Source organism: Loxodonta africana, chromosome 15 (assembly GCF_030014295.1).
Source record: "Loxodonta africana isolate mLoxAfr1 chromosome 15, mLoxAfr1.hap2, whole genome shotgun sequence".
NCBI lineage: Eukaryota > Metazoa > Chordata > Mammalia > Proboscidea > Elephantidae > Loxodonta > Loxodonta africana.
This window is the reverse complement of record NC_087356.1, coordinates 30,687,005-30,699,026: the sequence shown is the minus strand read 5'-3', so window position 1 is coordinate 30,699,026 and position 12,022 is coordinate 30,687,005. Positions and strand designations below refer to the sequence as shown.

The window sequence follows — 12,022 nt, the reverse complement described above, 5'->3', positions numbered from 1 at the left end:
CCTCTGCCTCTGTCCACCCTGTGGATTCCACCCCTGGCTTTTGTTCCCCAGCCACCCAATTTGCAGCCAGCCTACTCAACTCTGGTTAGGGACCATTTCTGAGACAAGCTGGAACAGCTTCACAAGGCACCACTGAGCCCTATGGTGCTCACTCAGTGGCTTGATACCCCTTCTTCACATCTGATCTAAAATCTTACTTGATATTTCGTGTTATTCTTTAAATATGACCCCCTAGAGATGGAAACTAACAGCAACAGAGATGGAAATAGGAGTCTCTGGGTGGCACATATGGTTAAGTGCTCCACTACTAACCAAAAAAATTGGTGTTTGAACCCATCCCGAGGCACCTCAGAAGAAAGGCCTGGTGATTTGCTTCTGAAAGGTCACAACCTTGAAAACCCCACAGAGCAGTTCTACTCTGCACACATGGCACTGCCATGAGTTGTAATCGACTCGACAGCAACTGGTTATGATAGCCGTGCTATTAGTGAAGTGCTGGACACTCTCATCTCTGGGATAAATCACCCCAACATTCTCAGTTTCTCTCCACAGCCTATGGGCTGCCCCCCTTATTTCCTCTCAGGCTATGGCATGTCAAGCCACACACAGTACCTTAGTAAAAAGTCAATCAAGGACAACCTATTTTATAGGTGGGAAAAATGAGGCACAGTTTGTTTTTGTTTGTTTTTCTGTGCTTTAGGCAAAGGCTTACAGATCAAATTAGTTTCTCATTAAACAATACACATATTGTTTTGTGACACTGGTTGCCAACGCTGCAATGTGTCAACACTCTCCCCTTCTTGACCTTGGGTTCCCCATTTCCATTCGTCCTGCTTTCCTGTCCCCTCCTGCCTTCTTGTCCTTGCCCCTAGGCTGCTGTGGCCATTTAGTCTCATATATGTAGTTGAGCTACATGTATAATTGTTTGTCTTATGGGCCTGTCTAATCTTTGCCTGAAGGGTGAACCTCAGGAGTGACTTCAGTACTGAGTTAAAAGGATGTCCAGGGGCCATACCCTTGGAGTTTCTCCAGTCTCTGTCAGACCAGTAAGTCTGGTCTTTTTTTGTAAGTTTGAGTTTTGTTCTACATTTTTCTCCAGCTCTGTCTGGGATCCTCTCCTGTGATTCCTGTCAGAGCAGTCGGTGGTAGTAGCCGGGCACCGTCTAGTTGGAGGCACAGGGAGTTTTGATGTCTTCTAACACAACACATGAGTGGGACTTGAAGTGAAGACTCTCCTTTCCAAGGCAGGGGCAGGGGTCCTGGGCAGTGGAGGACATGGATAATGGTGGCAGTAAAGCGTACTACTCAGGAAACTTAGACTTCAGAGACCAACTGATCTTCACTTCATGATGTCTCTGTTTTCTCAGCTATAAAATAGTAGAACCTAACCCATCAGGGTGCCATAAGAATTAAAAGGAGGATACACAGGGATTGCACCTAAGGGGCTCTCATTAAAAGGTAGTGCATGCACACATGTGTGCACACATTCACACATCCAATCAACACATGTAACCATGGAGCTGATAACTTCCAGGAGTTCCTTTCCAGGGCTAAGCCATAGCCCACAGGTTCCCTGAGGTGACACCTGGGAGCATCTGTTTCCGTGGGACCCAGTCACTCCCAAGTTCTTCCTTCACGTTTGTCTCCACACAAGAATATATATATACTTTGGAAAGTGACCTGAAGGACCTCCAAGGGGGCCCTCTGACAAGCAATGGGTGATGCGCCTATGTCCTGCTGCACAACCAGAGGTAGGGGTTGCCCTAGACAGCAGATCTAGTCCCTGCATGTCTGTGATTCCTTGAAGCAGTGGAGGGGTTCAGCAGTATCTTCCCCCTGATAACAAAATCAGGCAAGCACTTAGCCCAATGCCTGGTTTGTACTAAGCATTCAACAGACATTAACAGTTCTTAGGGGTAGCAACTTAAATCCAAAGTAGACTCATAGGTCAGAATGCTTCTAATGTTCTTCATCCAGCCTGGTGGGCAAATGAATAGGTTCTGGATTGGGGCCAAACAGTTTATGGAAACTCTATGCCCACCTACTGGCATTTGTGCCTCATTTATTCAACACATTTATTGAGCACCATATGTGTGGCCCTGTGCTGGGTGTACAATCTTCTGATCTCTGGTATTTATGCATGGCTGTGCTCTGGGCTGGCCTACACAGCATCACACCAGAAAAATCCACTTCTCAGCACCACCTCCCCATCCACCTGCTGATAAACCTGGAGAGTTAGGGGAGCACCGATGATGGCACCTTGCATGCCAGGGTGTGGAATTTGGAGTCAGCCAGGTGTGTTTTCTATTTTACAGGTAAGGAAGCTGAGGCCAGGGAGGGAATGCTTCCCCAAGTTCGGATAGTAATGTAATGGCCTCTGAGCCTAGAACCGGGCTCCCTGACTAGTTTAGGAAACAAGGGCTATTTTCACCAGAACAGCTGCCTCTGTACAAGATAACTTGTCTTGACGTTTTTACCCACGCATAGGTGTTCTTTTTCTTTCTGAAGAGCAAACTTTCAAGGTCCAATGAAGTAGCTCTTGAAGAAGTCTAGAACAGTGGCTCTCTCCTCGGGCTGTATTAGATCCTCTGGAGGGCATTCAAAAATACTGCCGGAGCCCCACCCCAGACCAATTAAATAAGCATTTGTGGGGGCGAAGCTGGGGCTTCGTATTCGTTTTTTTTTTTTTTTTAAGCTCTCCAAATTTTTCTAATAAATACATAGTCAGGGTTGAGAACTAGTGGTCTAGAAAGCAGTGATTTTGAAACTGTAATGTATATTTGAATCCCGTGAGGATCTTATAAAAAGGTAGATTCTGAGTTTGTAGGGCAAGGGAGGGCTGAGATTCTGCATTTCTAACAAGATTCTGCCTTTCTAACAAGACCTGCCTTTCTAGAAGGCTCCCATTTGATGTGTATGCTACCAGCTCCTGGACCACACTTGCAGTAGTAGCTCTAGAAGTTGCTCTTGGATTCCAGTCATCCAGGTGGTCACTGGTTAACTCCAGCCAGAGGCCTGGGAGTTCTCTCTCCCCTTCATCATCTGCTCATCTCCAGGCTATCCTGCCATTGGTCAGCAGATCTTGTCAATTCCTCCATGCCAGTATTTGTCAATTCCATCCTACAGCTTCCCGCAGCTCCTATCATCTCTTGGTGGGACCGGTATAACATTCTCTTCCCTGCTGCCCCAGCCATCACTCACCACCTGTCCTAGCTTCTTTGCTAGACTGCCTCCTAATGGGGGTTTCTCATTCCTTCTTATTTCTGCTGCTTTTACTACATAGCAAGCTCTCCCTCTTCTTGACAAGAGCCCAGAAGACCCCTGCACCCCAGTGGACTTCCTGCCTCTGCATTAGTGACCTTATGTCTAGGAACAAGATGCACTGACTCCAGCACCCAGATCGGCACCCATTAGGCTCTCAATAAATACGTGCTGAATTTAACAAATAAATTCCAACGTAGAATGTGCAAGGCGAAACAAAGGCCTCAGCTGCTCTCCTTCCACTCGATCAAAACAAACATTCCTCAGAGATTATGCACGGGGCTTTAAACGTCCCACTGGAGGAAAAAGTTGATCAGATTTAACAAAGTAAGTGCTTATTTCCTGTCTGGAGTGGGTGGTTTAATACAGGCTCAAAGCAGGCGACGGACAGGAATGAGAGGATGGATGCTGGCAGTGATTTCGAGGTCTGCTTTCAAATCCGGGCTCGCCTCAGCAGCGGGAAAGACTGGGGCTCCGGGATAGGGTGGGGACGGCCTCTGGGGAGCCTCACCCCGGCCCGGGAGAGTGTCGACAGCACGGGGAGGCAGGCGGGAGTTCGAGAGCGTGAAGTAACTTGGCACCGAGGGAGGCGCACAAGCCTCAGCCTTTCAGGTTTCCAGTCTTCCGAGCGCCCACGAGGGCTGTTGGCTTGGAAAGGGGGCGGGGGAGAGGGAGGGCAGGTCCGGAGCAGAGGGGGCGGAGGAGGGGGGAGACTGAAGGAAATGAGACAACCTTTTCCTCCCACTGACTCGGGCTCCTGCAGCGTCTGCGGGGCTCGGCGTGGCTGCCCGTGAGTGCCGAGGCCGGGACCCCGTGTCCCCAGCCCAGCTCCAGTCTCGCGTCCACTCCACTGCGATTTCTCTCCGAGGCGCCGGCGCTGGCTCAGTCCCCCGGCAGCGCTTTGTCTCGTCCTACCCTCCGCGATCTGCTCCGGGTCTCTCGGCAGCTTGGCCCGGCGCGCCCCGAACGCAGCCCCCGGAAGTGCGCACCGGCGGCCCCGGGGAAGGTAAGCGGCGCCCGGGAGCGCGCCCAGGGCGCAAGGGTGCTCCCATCCCCGGCGGGCCCGGATCTCCCCAGAGTGCCCCTCCTCCGAAGCTCCCCGAGCACTTCTGACCTGAAGCGGCTGCGTTGTTCCTGACCCCCTGCCCAGGTGTAGTAGGCTGGGTCTCCCCTCCCTCACCCCCGCAGAGGACTCTGCTTCCTAGTGCTTTCTTTTTGCCTCCTCTTCCTCCTACTTTCCTGTTACTTCCCCGCTCCGCGCTCCTTTTTTCTGGATGAAATAACTCTCAACTCCTACATCTGCAGTCCGGCTTCGGAGAGTGGGTCCTTTCCAAATCCCGGCGCCTCTCTCGTTCTACGCCTCCGGGAGCAGGGGCTGCGTAGGGCTGGCGCACCGCATTGACTGGCTTTGACCCCAGGCCTGCCGGGCGCGGACCTTCCTGGAATTCTCGCGGAGCACGTTGAACTCAGTACCTGGCTTGTTTAGAAAGTGCCCGGCTCGCGCCGCGCGTTTGGCAACCCCCAGGAACTTCAAGTCAGAATGGATTGGGGAGTGCAAAGGCAGGCAACCCCTAAAGCCTCTTTGGGCCCCTCAGCTGGTGGTGAGAGGGACAGTCAACTCCATGCCGCTCCATCTAGGGTTTCTACTGGAGTGGGGAGTGGAGGGGTAGGGGGGCACTTGATTCTGGATGGGCGTGCAGGTAATGTGACTCTGGAGGAGAGCAAACCACAACGCCTTCGCTTGACATTATTATTAACGTATTATTAACTGCTGCGCTTTCACATCAAGCCTGTGAGTAAGGACTTGTATCCCTAGTTTACAAATGGGCAAAAGAGATCCAGAGAGGTTGAGAAACAAGCCCAGGGCCACACAGAAGGGAAGGGGCCCAGCCAGGAGTTGAGTCCAGCTGGTTCTATCACACACCCCACATCTGGGCCTACAAAGGGTTCCTCTGCCCAGTTTGAACAGGAGCCTGCTTGCTCATACCACAGAGATCAGCTTTTCTTTCTTTTTTTTTTTTTTTTGAGCAACTACATCTTGATTCTGTTCAAATCCAAACTATTTAACACCGCCTACGCTTCCAGTTCAGAGTCCCTGAGTGGTGCAAATGGTTAACACTGTTGGTGCATGGCTGCTAAGCCAAATGTTGGAAGTTCAGTCCATCTGGAGGTGTCTCAGAAGAAAGGCCTGGCAAACTACTTCTGAAAAATCAGCCGTTGAAAACCCTGGGGAGCACAGTTCTACTCTGACACACATGGGGTCACCATGAGTCCGTCCACTCAATTGGCAACTGGTTTTTTATGCTCCCAGTTTAGTGCTAAGCACTGAGGTCTCTCCTTTGAACCCACCCTTTCATCCCCTCCCTGTGATCCAGTCTGTCACCAAATCTATAATTAATTCTTCCTCAGAAGTCTGGCTTCAGTCTCTCTTTTCCCTGCAAGACAATTGAGCACGATGACCAAGAGCCCAGGCCCTGGCGTTAGACTACTGGCATTTCTCTCCTGGGTGGGGCAGGTGAATTCACCTCTCAGTGGCTGGATTTCCTCATCTGTAAAATACAGATGTTTAGATGAGGGTTTAAAGGGTTTAGCATGGTTCTCAATGTGGGGCGTGTTTGTGATTTTGCCCCCAGGGACATTTAGCAATATCTGGAGACCTTTTTGATTGTCAACACATGAGGGGGAATGGAAAAAGAGTGCTATTGCGTCTGGTGAGTAGAGGCCAGCAATGCTGCTTGACGTCCTTCTACGCACGGGACAGCACCAAGAAAGAATTACCTCAATTATCCAGCCCAGAATGTTAATAATGTCAAGGTTGAGAAACCCTGGTTTAATATATCAGTTGACGAAGGTTGGCATTATTTGCAGCTCTCGTCCTCTTACCTTCTCCAGTTTGGCCAATTACACCAGTCTCTATCCCCATCTCTCCCCTCATCCCAGTGCCAGAAATCTGTTGATAAAACCACAGCAGTTCATGCTACAGTACTGCCTTAATGCCCTTGTTGTTCCCCCCATTGTTGACAGCAGGGGCAGGAACCTGCACATGTTTTACAAGCACCAAAGACAATTCCTCTGCGTATTAAAGTTAACTTTCAAAACGCATGGGACACATGGTGTCCCACCCACTTTTTATGCCTCTGGAGTTCTTTGGGAAGGAGGTAGCCTGATTTTAATGCCTTTAGCCACAAGGGAGGTACCTTTTGAAGAAACATGAAACTCGAGAACCCTGAGTTGGAGCCTCATTTTTGCGTAGTATGAGCATTGTCTTAGCTGAAGCCTCCTGGATGCGTGCATTTTCTAAATTTTTGACAGATTTGCCTTTATTTCTGTGAGATAAGCCTCTTCACTGTGTTTCCCAGTTACTATGTTCTTGTGAGGATGCACTTATCTTGAGAATAAGCCATTGCCAGTACTCATTCAGTCATACCAAACCAAACCCAGCCCATTGGCATTGAGTCGATTCTGACTCATAGTGACCCTATAGGGCAGAACAGAACTGTTCCATAGTTTCCAAGGAGTGGCTAGTGGATTTGAACTGCTGACCTCTTGGTTAACAGCTGAACTTTTAACCACTGCGCCACCAGGACTCCTCATGCAGTCATAGTGGCCATTTGCTCCTTGATGCTATTGTTTCTAGGTGTTAAATAATGCCTTTGCAATAAGAAATAAGGTGCTATGGTGGCACTTTTCAAGAGATTGGAACTCCTATAAGTTATTCTTACCCTGCATTCAATCTTAGGGTCCAGTCATTGCTTCCATGTGTAGCAAGTGGAATGCACCAGTGTGAGCAGTTCTGCAGTATTCCAGGGCAGCTGTTTCTGCTTCTTAGCTGTTAGTACTGCTTTTGTTATAACGAAGAATACGTAATAGTCATAATTTTTCTGAGTTTCAAATTCCTTTGGTTTTATTTATTTGGCCTGTAAGTACTGCTTTTGTAGTAATGAAGAATGCACTGTACTGGTAATTTTCCTGAGATAAAAAATCCATTGATTTTATTTATTTGGGCTGTAAGTACTGCCTTTGCAGTAAGGAATAATGCACTGTACCATGTTTTGAAAACTTTCATGAGAAAAAAGATTAAAAGACTAAAAAGAAGGAGACTAGAATAAAATGTGTATGCAGTCATTGCCAGGTGCCCTCATGTTTTACCTCATGCTCTGCACATTTTCAAGAAAAAAAAATTTAAAAAACTTGATTTTATCATTGACTCATATCGACAGCATTTACATCATCCAGGGTCCGTTGGGACACATGGGATCCCAGATTATGGGTATTGAAATCCATAACTTATAACAAAAATTCTGAATTGGTCCTTTAATGAGCATGCCTTCATTAGTGAAAACACATAGTATCAAGAAAAAAATTAAAGGAGAAAATAACTGGGTCTTGAAAGGTTTAGAATCACTGTCTTGCATAATAAAATCTAACCTCTGACCTTGACACAAAAGCTCTTCCTGACCACCCTTATCCTTCCTTCCCAGCCTCACCTTATGCCCCTCCCTCTATGTTCCTGCTCAAACTCAGGACTTAGATACACTTGCCATTCCAGGTCCTGTCTTTTTGGAATGTTCTTCCTTCTCCTTGGCTGGCAAATTCCTCATCATTCTTTGGCAGTAGACCTTAAGTCCCCTTCTGGGTGAAACATTTTTTAGTTCCTGCAGAGAGAGTTCTATTGCTCCCTGCTACACCAGCCCCAGCACTTTTTTCTGTGTATCTCTTTTGTAGTATATTGGCACTAGTTTTTGTTTTGTTTTGTTTTGTTTTTTATCTCTTTTGTGGTATATAGTGCATTGTATAGAGAGTCCGTGTTTGTCTCCCTGCTGGTCTCTGTGTTGCTTGAACCTAGTGCAGTGCTGTGCTCATGTGGTGGTTCAACTTGAGGGCTTTGGAGTCATGCTGCCTGCATTCAAATCCCAGCTCTGCCACTTATTAACTCTGTGACCTTGAGCAAGTTGACTCAGTGTCTCAGAGCCTCATTGGTAAAATAGAACACGGCGCCTTTCCTACAGATTCACATGACTAAGTAATGGGACGGTAATTGTTCATCTTAATACTGAGTGCCTGCTCTGTGCTAGAGTCCCTGGGTGGTGCAGATGGTTAAGCGCTCAGCCACTAATCAAAAGGTCAGAGGTTTGAGTCCAGCCAAAGGAGCCTCAGAAGAAAAGCCTGGAGATCTACTTCAGAAAACTCAGCCGCTGAAAACTCCATGGAGCACAGTTCTACTTTGACACACATGGGGTCACTGTGAATCGAAGTCAGCTCAACAGCAGCTGGTTATGTTACCTCTGTGCCAGTTCGTGGTTCACATTTTGCATTTTATGTTTCAGTCATTTAATCCTCATAACAACCCTTTAGAGGTAGTGCTGCTATTGCCCTTTTTTCCAAATAAAGAAATGGAGGCACAGAAAGGCCAAGCAATTTGCCCAAAGTCGCACAGCTAATGAGTGGTGGAGCAGATTGGCACAAACGGTTGTACTGCAGAGCTCATGCCTTTCATACCTCACAGGTAAAAAGCTCAGCTCAGTGCTCGTCAGACAGTATGTACTCAGTAAATGTGAGCTGAGGTTTGCTGAGTACATTAATGAGAGCCAAAGTCCATTGGGCTTTTAGTCTGCACCATACTTGTGACCTAACACTATGCCATTACTTTCACAACCTCTGTTCTTGTCCTGCCCTCCTTGCCCTGCCGCGCAGTCACAAACGGGTAGGACCTCAGGGTCAGCCTGTAGTCACAGCGCTAGATCAGCACCAATTGTCTTGCTGCTAAATGGAGCCTTGTTGCCATAGGCCCTAAATGTTCCTGGCCACACTGAGAACAGCATTAACTCATTGTGTGGGGTCTGGGAGTAGATTACCACCCCTGCCTAGAGAGGAAGGTGCAGACATGGGTCAGAGACTGCCTGACCCCAGCTTTGTCCTTCCCAAGCGCGTGCCCTTTACATTATGGAACTAGTGCATACATGTCGGTGAAATCAATGAATAGTGGTGGGGGGGATGGATGGCTGTCGCCAGCGGGGCCTCCCACTTTGTACTTGATCAGATGCAGGGCATTCCTTCTCCCCAGTGTTATGAGGAACGTTTCTGTATTAAGGGTAAAACTTGTTAAGGGTGCTTAATGACCCATATGGGGTGTTGGAGGACCCAATTTAGAGCCAGTCACTGATCCCCTATGTGAACCGTGCGACAGACATCAGATACTAGGTGACAGGTGATCTTTTCACCAACTTGAAGTCTTCCGTTTCCCCGAATGCAGCAGCCCTGGCTTTGAAAGCTGAGCCCCCGCCACCCCCCTTCCCACTGTCCCTTGGCCACTTGCTCTGTAGGCCAGACTGCCTTGCAAAATACCTGCACGTGTGTGTACTCTGGCTTCCTCTGCAGCTGCCCCGTACAGCTGTAATCCCCCCTCGGTTTGCTTGTTTTGGCAGATTGTCCCCTGAACTTCAATGGGATGAGGTCACCTGGGGTGTGTCAGGCCCTGAGATTTTGTTAGGGTCCAGAAAAACACTAAAGGCTGCCTTTGAGCATGGGGACAGGTGGACACTTTCCTGCCCACTGATACACCACAGACCCTTCAGGTCCCTAGTAATACTGCCCTCTCCCTTCTTACTGCCAAACTCTTAGCATCTTCGGGCATTTTCTCCTCCTGGGTCACCAGCTATCTGATCTGAGAAACAGATTTCCCAAGGGCTTAATGACTGAAGTAAAAGACCAAGATCCTTGGGCACTGCTCGTTTTTTCACTGATGCTTTTTTAGCCTGGCTCCAGGAGATAAACTAGCCCAGGGTGAAATGTCAGGCTTGGGGCCAGGTCTGCAGACCTCTGATATCACACCCTGTTGGTTGCCATCTTGGGTAGCACCTCTTAACTGAACAGCAAACAGATTCCTAAGATGACTGGTTCCTGTTATGTGTGGCTGGTTCTAGGGAGACACAGCTCACCCTATTTAGGTCTTAGACTGTGTTGCTGTGAAATATACATCTGCTGTTTAACTCTGTGAAAACCTGTCTGGTGCTGTAAGGGGCATTCTGGTCTCGGACAAGGGTCTGAGTAGTGATGTGATCTTGAGATCTGAGTGCTGATGTGAGGTGTTGGGGTGGGCTTGGAATCCAGGTGTAATTAGCAGCTCTGTGCTGGGTGCTAGAAGACACGGTCTGTATAGTTAAGGGGGTCACAGTCTGCTTCGTGTGATGGACATGCAAACAGACCATCAGAATGTGCTAACTTGAAGGAGAGAGATCTGAACTGAGAACTGGGAGTTCAAAGGAACCAGCCGCTATCTCTGCTTAGAAGAGTCAGGAAAGGCTGCAGAGGGAAGAGGATGTCTGAGTTGGGTCTTGATGGATGAGTAGGAGCTTGCTGGGCTTGGGGTGGGAGTGGCAGACTGGTGATCAAGGGGCATTACAGACAGAACACAGCACGTACGTGGTACAGAGTCAAGAAGGGGCCTGGCAGATGTGTAGGAATATGGTAAGGGATTGGAGGGCTGGGGATGGGCCTGAGGAGGTGACCGTGACTTTTCGACAGCCCAGGAGTCTGTTCCTTTACTGTTGGAGATAATGGAGTGGGGATTTACAGCTCAGGTGTGCCGAGTTCTTTGAACGTCTCTGCTGGCCTGTTGCCTTCTGGGTCAGTAAGACCAGTCCCTGGTGGCCAGGGTAGGAACACTGTCTCCAGTAAGCAGAGAAACCACAGTTAGAAACAAAGCTGGGTTCAGTGCTTGTGGGTGATGTTTTGTTTTGTTTTCTAAGCCGTGGCTGAGGAACTACGTGGATGCCCCCTCCAGAGTCTGGGCTTTTGAAAAATTCTCTTTTCCTCTCTCCTTCCCTCCCTTTCTCTTTCTCTCTTTCTCATTGACTCCAAGGCAGTGCTTTTTTTTTTTTTTTTTGCTGGCATTTTACCTTTAGAGCGTCCAAAAGTCTGTATGAATTGCTGAGTTTCCCAGGACCTAGAGAGAGAGAGACAGACCCAGAGATCCTCAAGGCTGAGATCTATCGTATATAAAATCTAGCCGGTGACCTGGCAGATCGAGCTGTCAGGACTGACGCATTTCCAGGGAATCATGTTCACATTTGCAGTCCTTCTCCTTGAGTCCAGAGCCTTTTGAGTGCACTGATTGCATAGGGCCGACCCAGATGATGTGTACACCTACTTGTTGACTGGATGATGGATGTAGGTGCTTCTGTAGGTTTCATTTATTCACTCACCGATCTCCAGGCTTCATTCATTTATTCACTCACTGATTATTGACCCCTTGGCACATCAGAGACACTTAACCAAAAACCAAACCAAACCCATTGCCATCGAGTCGATTCTGACTCATAGTGACACTATAGGACAGAGTAGAACTGCTCCATAGGGTTTCCAAGGCTGTAAACCTCTATGGAAGCAGACTGCCACAACTTTCTCCCATGAGCAGCTGGTGGGTTTGAACCTCCAACCTTTCAGTTAGCAGCTCAGTGCTAACTCCTCAGAAACACTTAAAAAAAAAAAAACCTGACTGCCATCGAGTTGATGCCAACTCATAGTGACCCTATAAGACAGAGTAGAACTGCCCCATAGGGTCTCCAAGGCTGTAACGTTTACAGAAGTATCTTTCTCCCATGGAGCAGCTGTTGAGTTTGAAATGCCTGCCTTTTCGTTAGCAGCTGAGCACTTTAACCACTGCACCACCAGAGTTCTTCAGAGGCACTTAAAAAAAAAACAAAAAAACCCGTTGCCATTGAGTTGATAGCGGCCCTGTAAGACATAGTAGAACTGCCCC

The 12,022-nt window shown here is 48.3% G+C and overlaps 1 protein-coding gene across 1 annotated transcript in view; it reads left to right on the top strand.

Annotated features, from left to right (window-relative positions):
• Positions 1-3,662: 3,662 nt before the first annotated feature.
• The window catches only part of EVA1A (eva-1 homolog A, regulator of programmed cell death), a 62,598-nt gene continuing 54,238 nt past the window's right edge, over positions 3,663-12,022 (top strand). Inside the window, exons 1-2 of the mRNA XM_064269068.1 lie at positions 3,663-3,873; positions 3,989-4,267. Coding sequence (XP_064125138.1) covers positions 3,663-3,873; positions 3,989-4,267 — 490 coding nt within the window. The remainder of the gene's footprint in view (positions 3,874-3,988; positions 4,268-12,022) is intronic.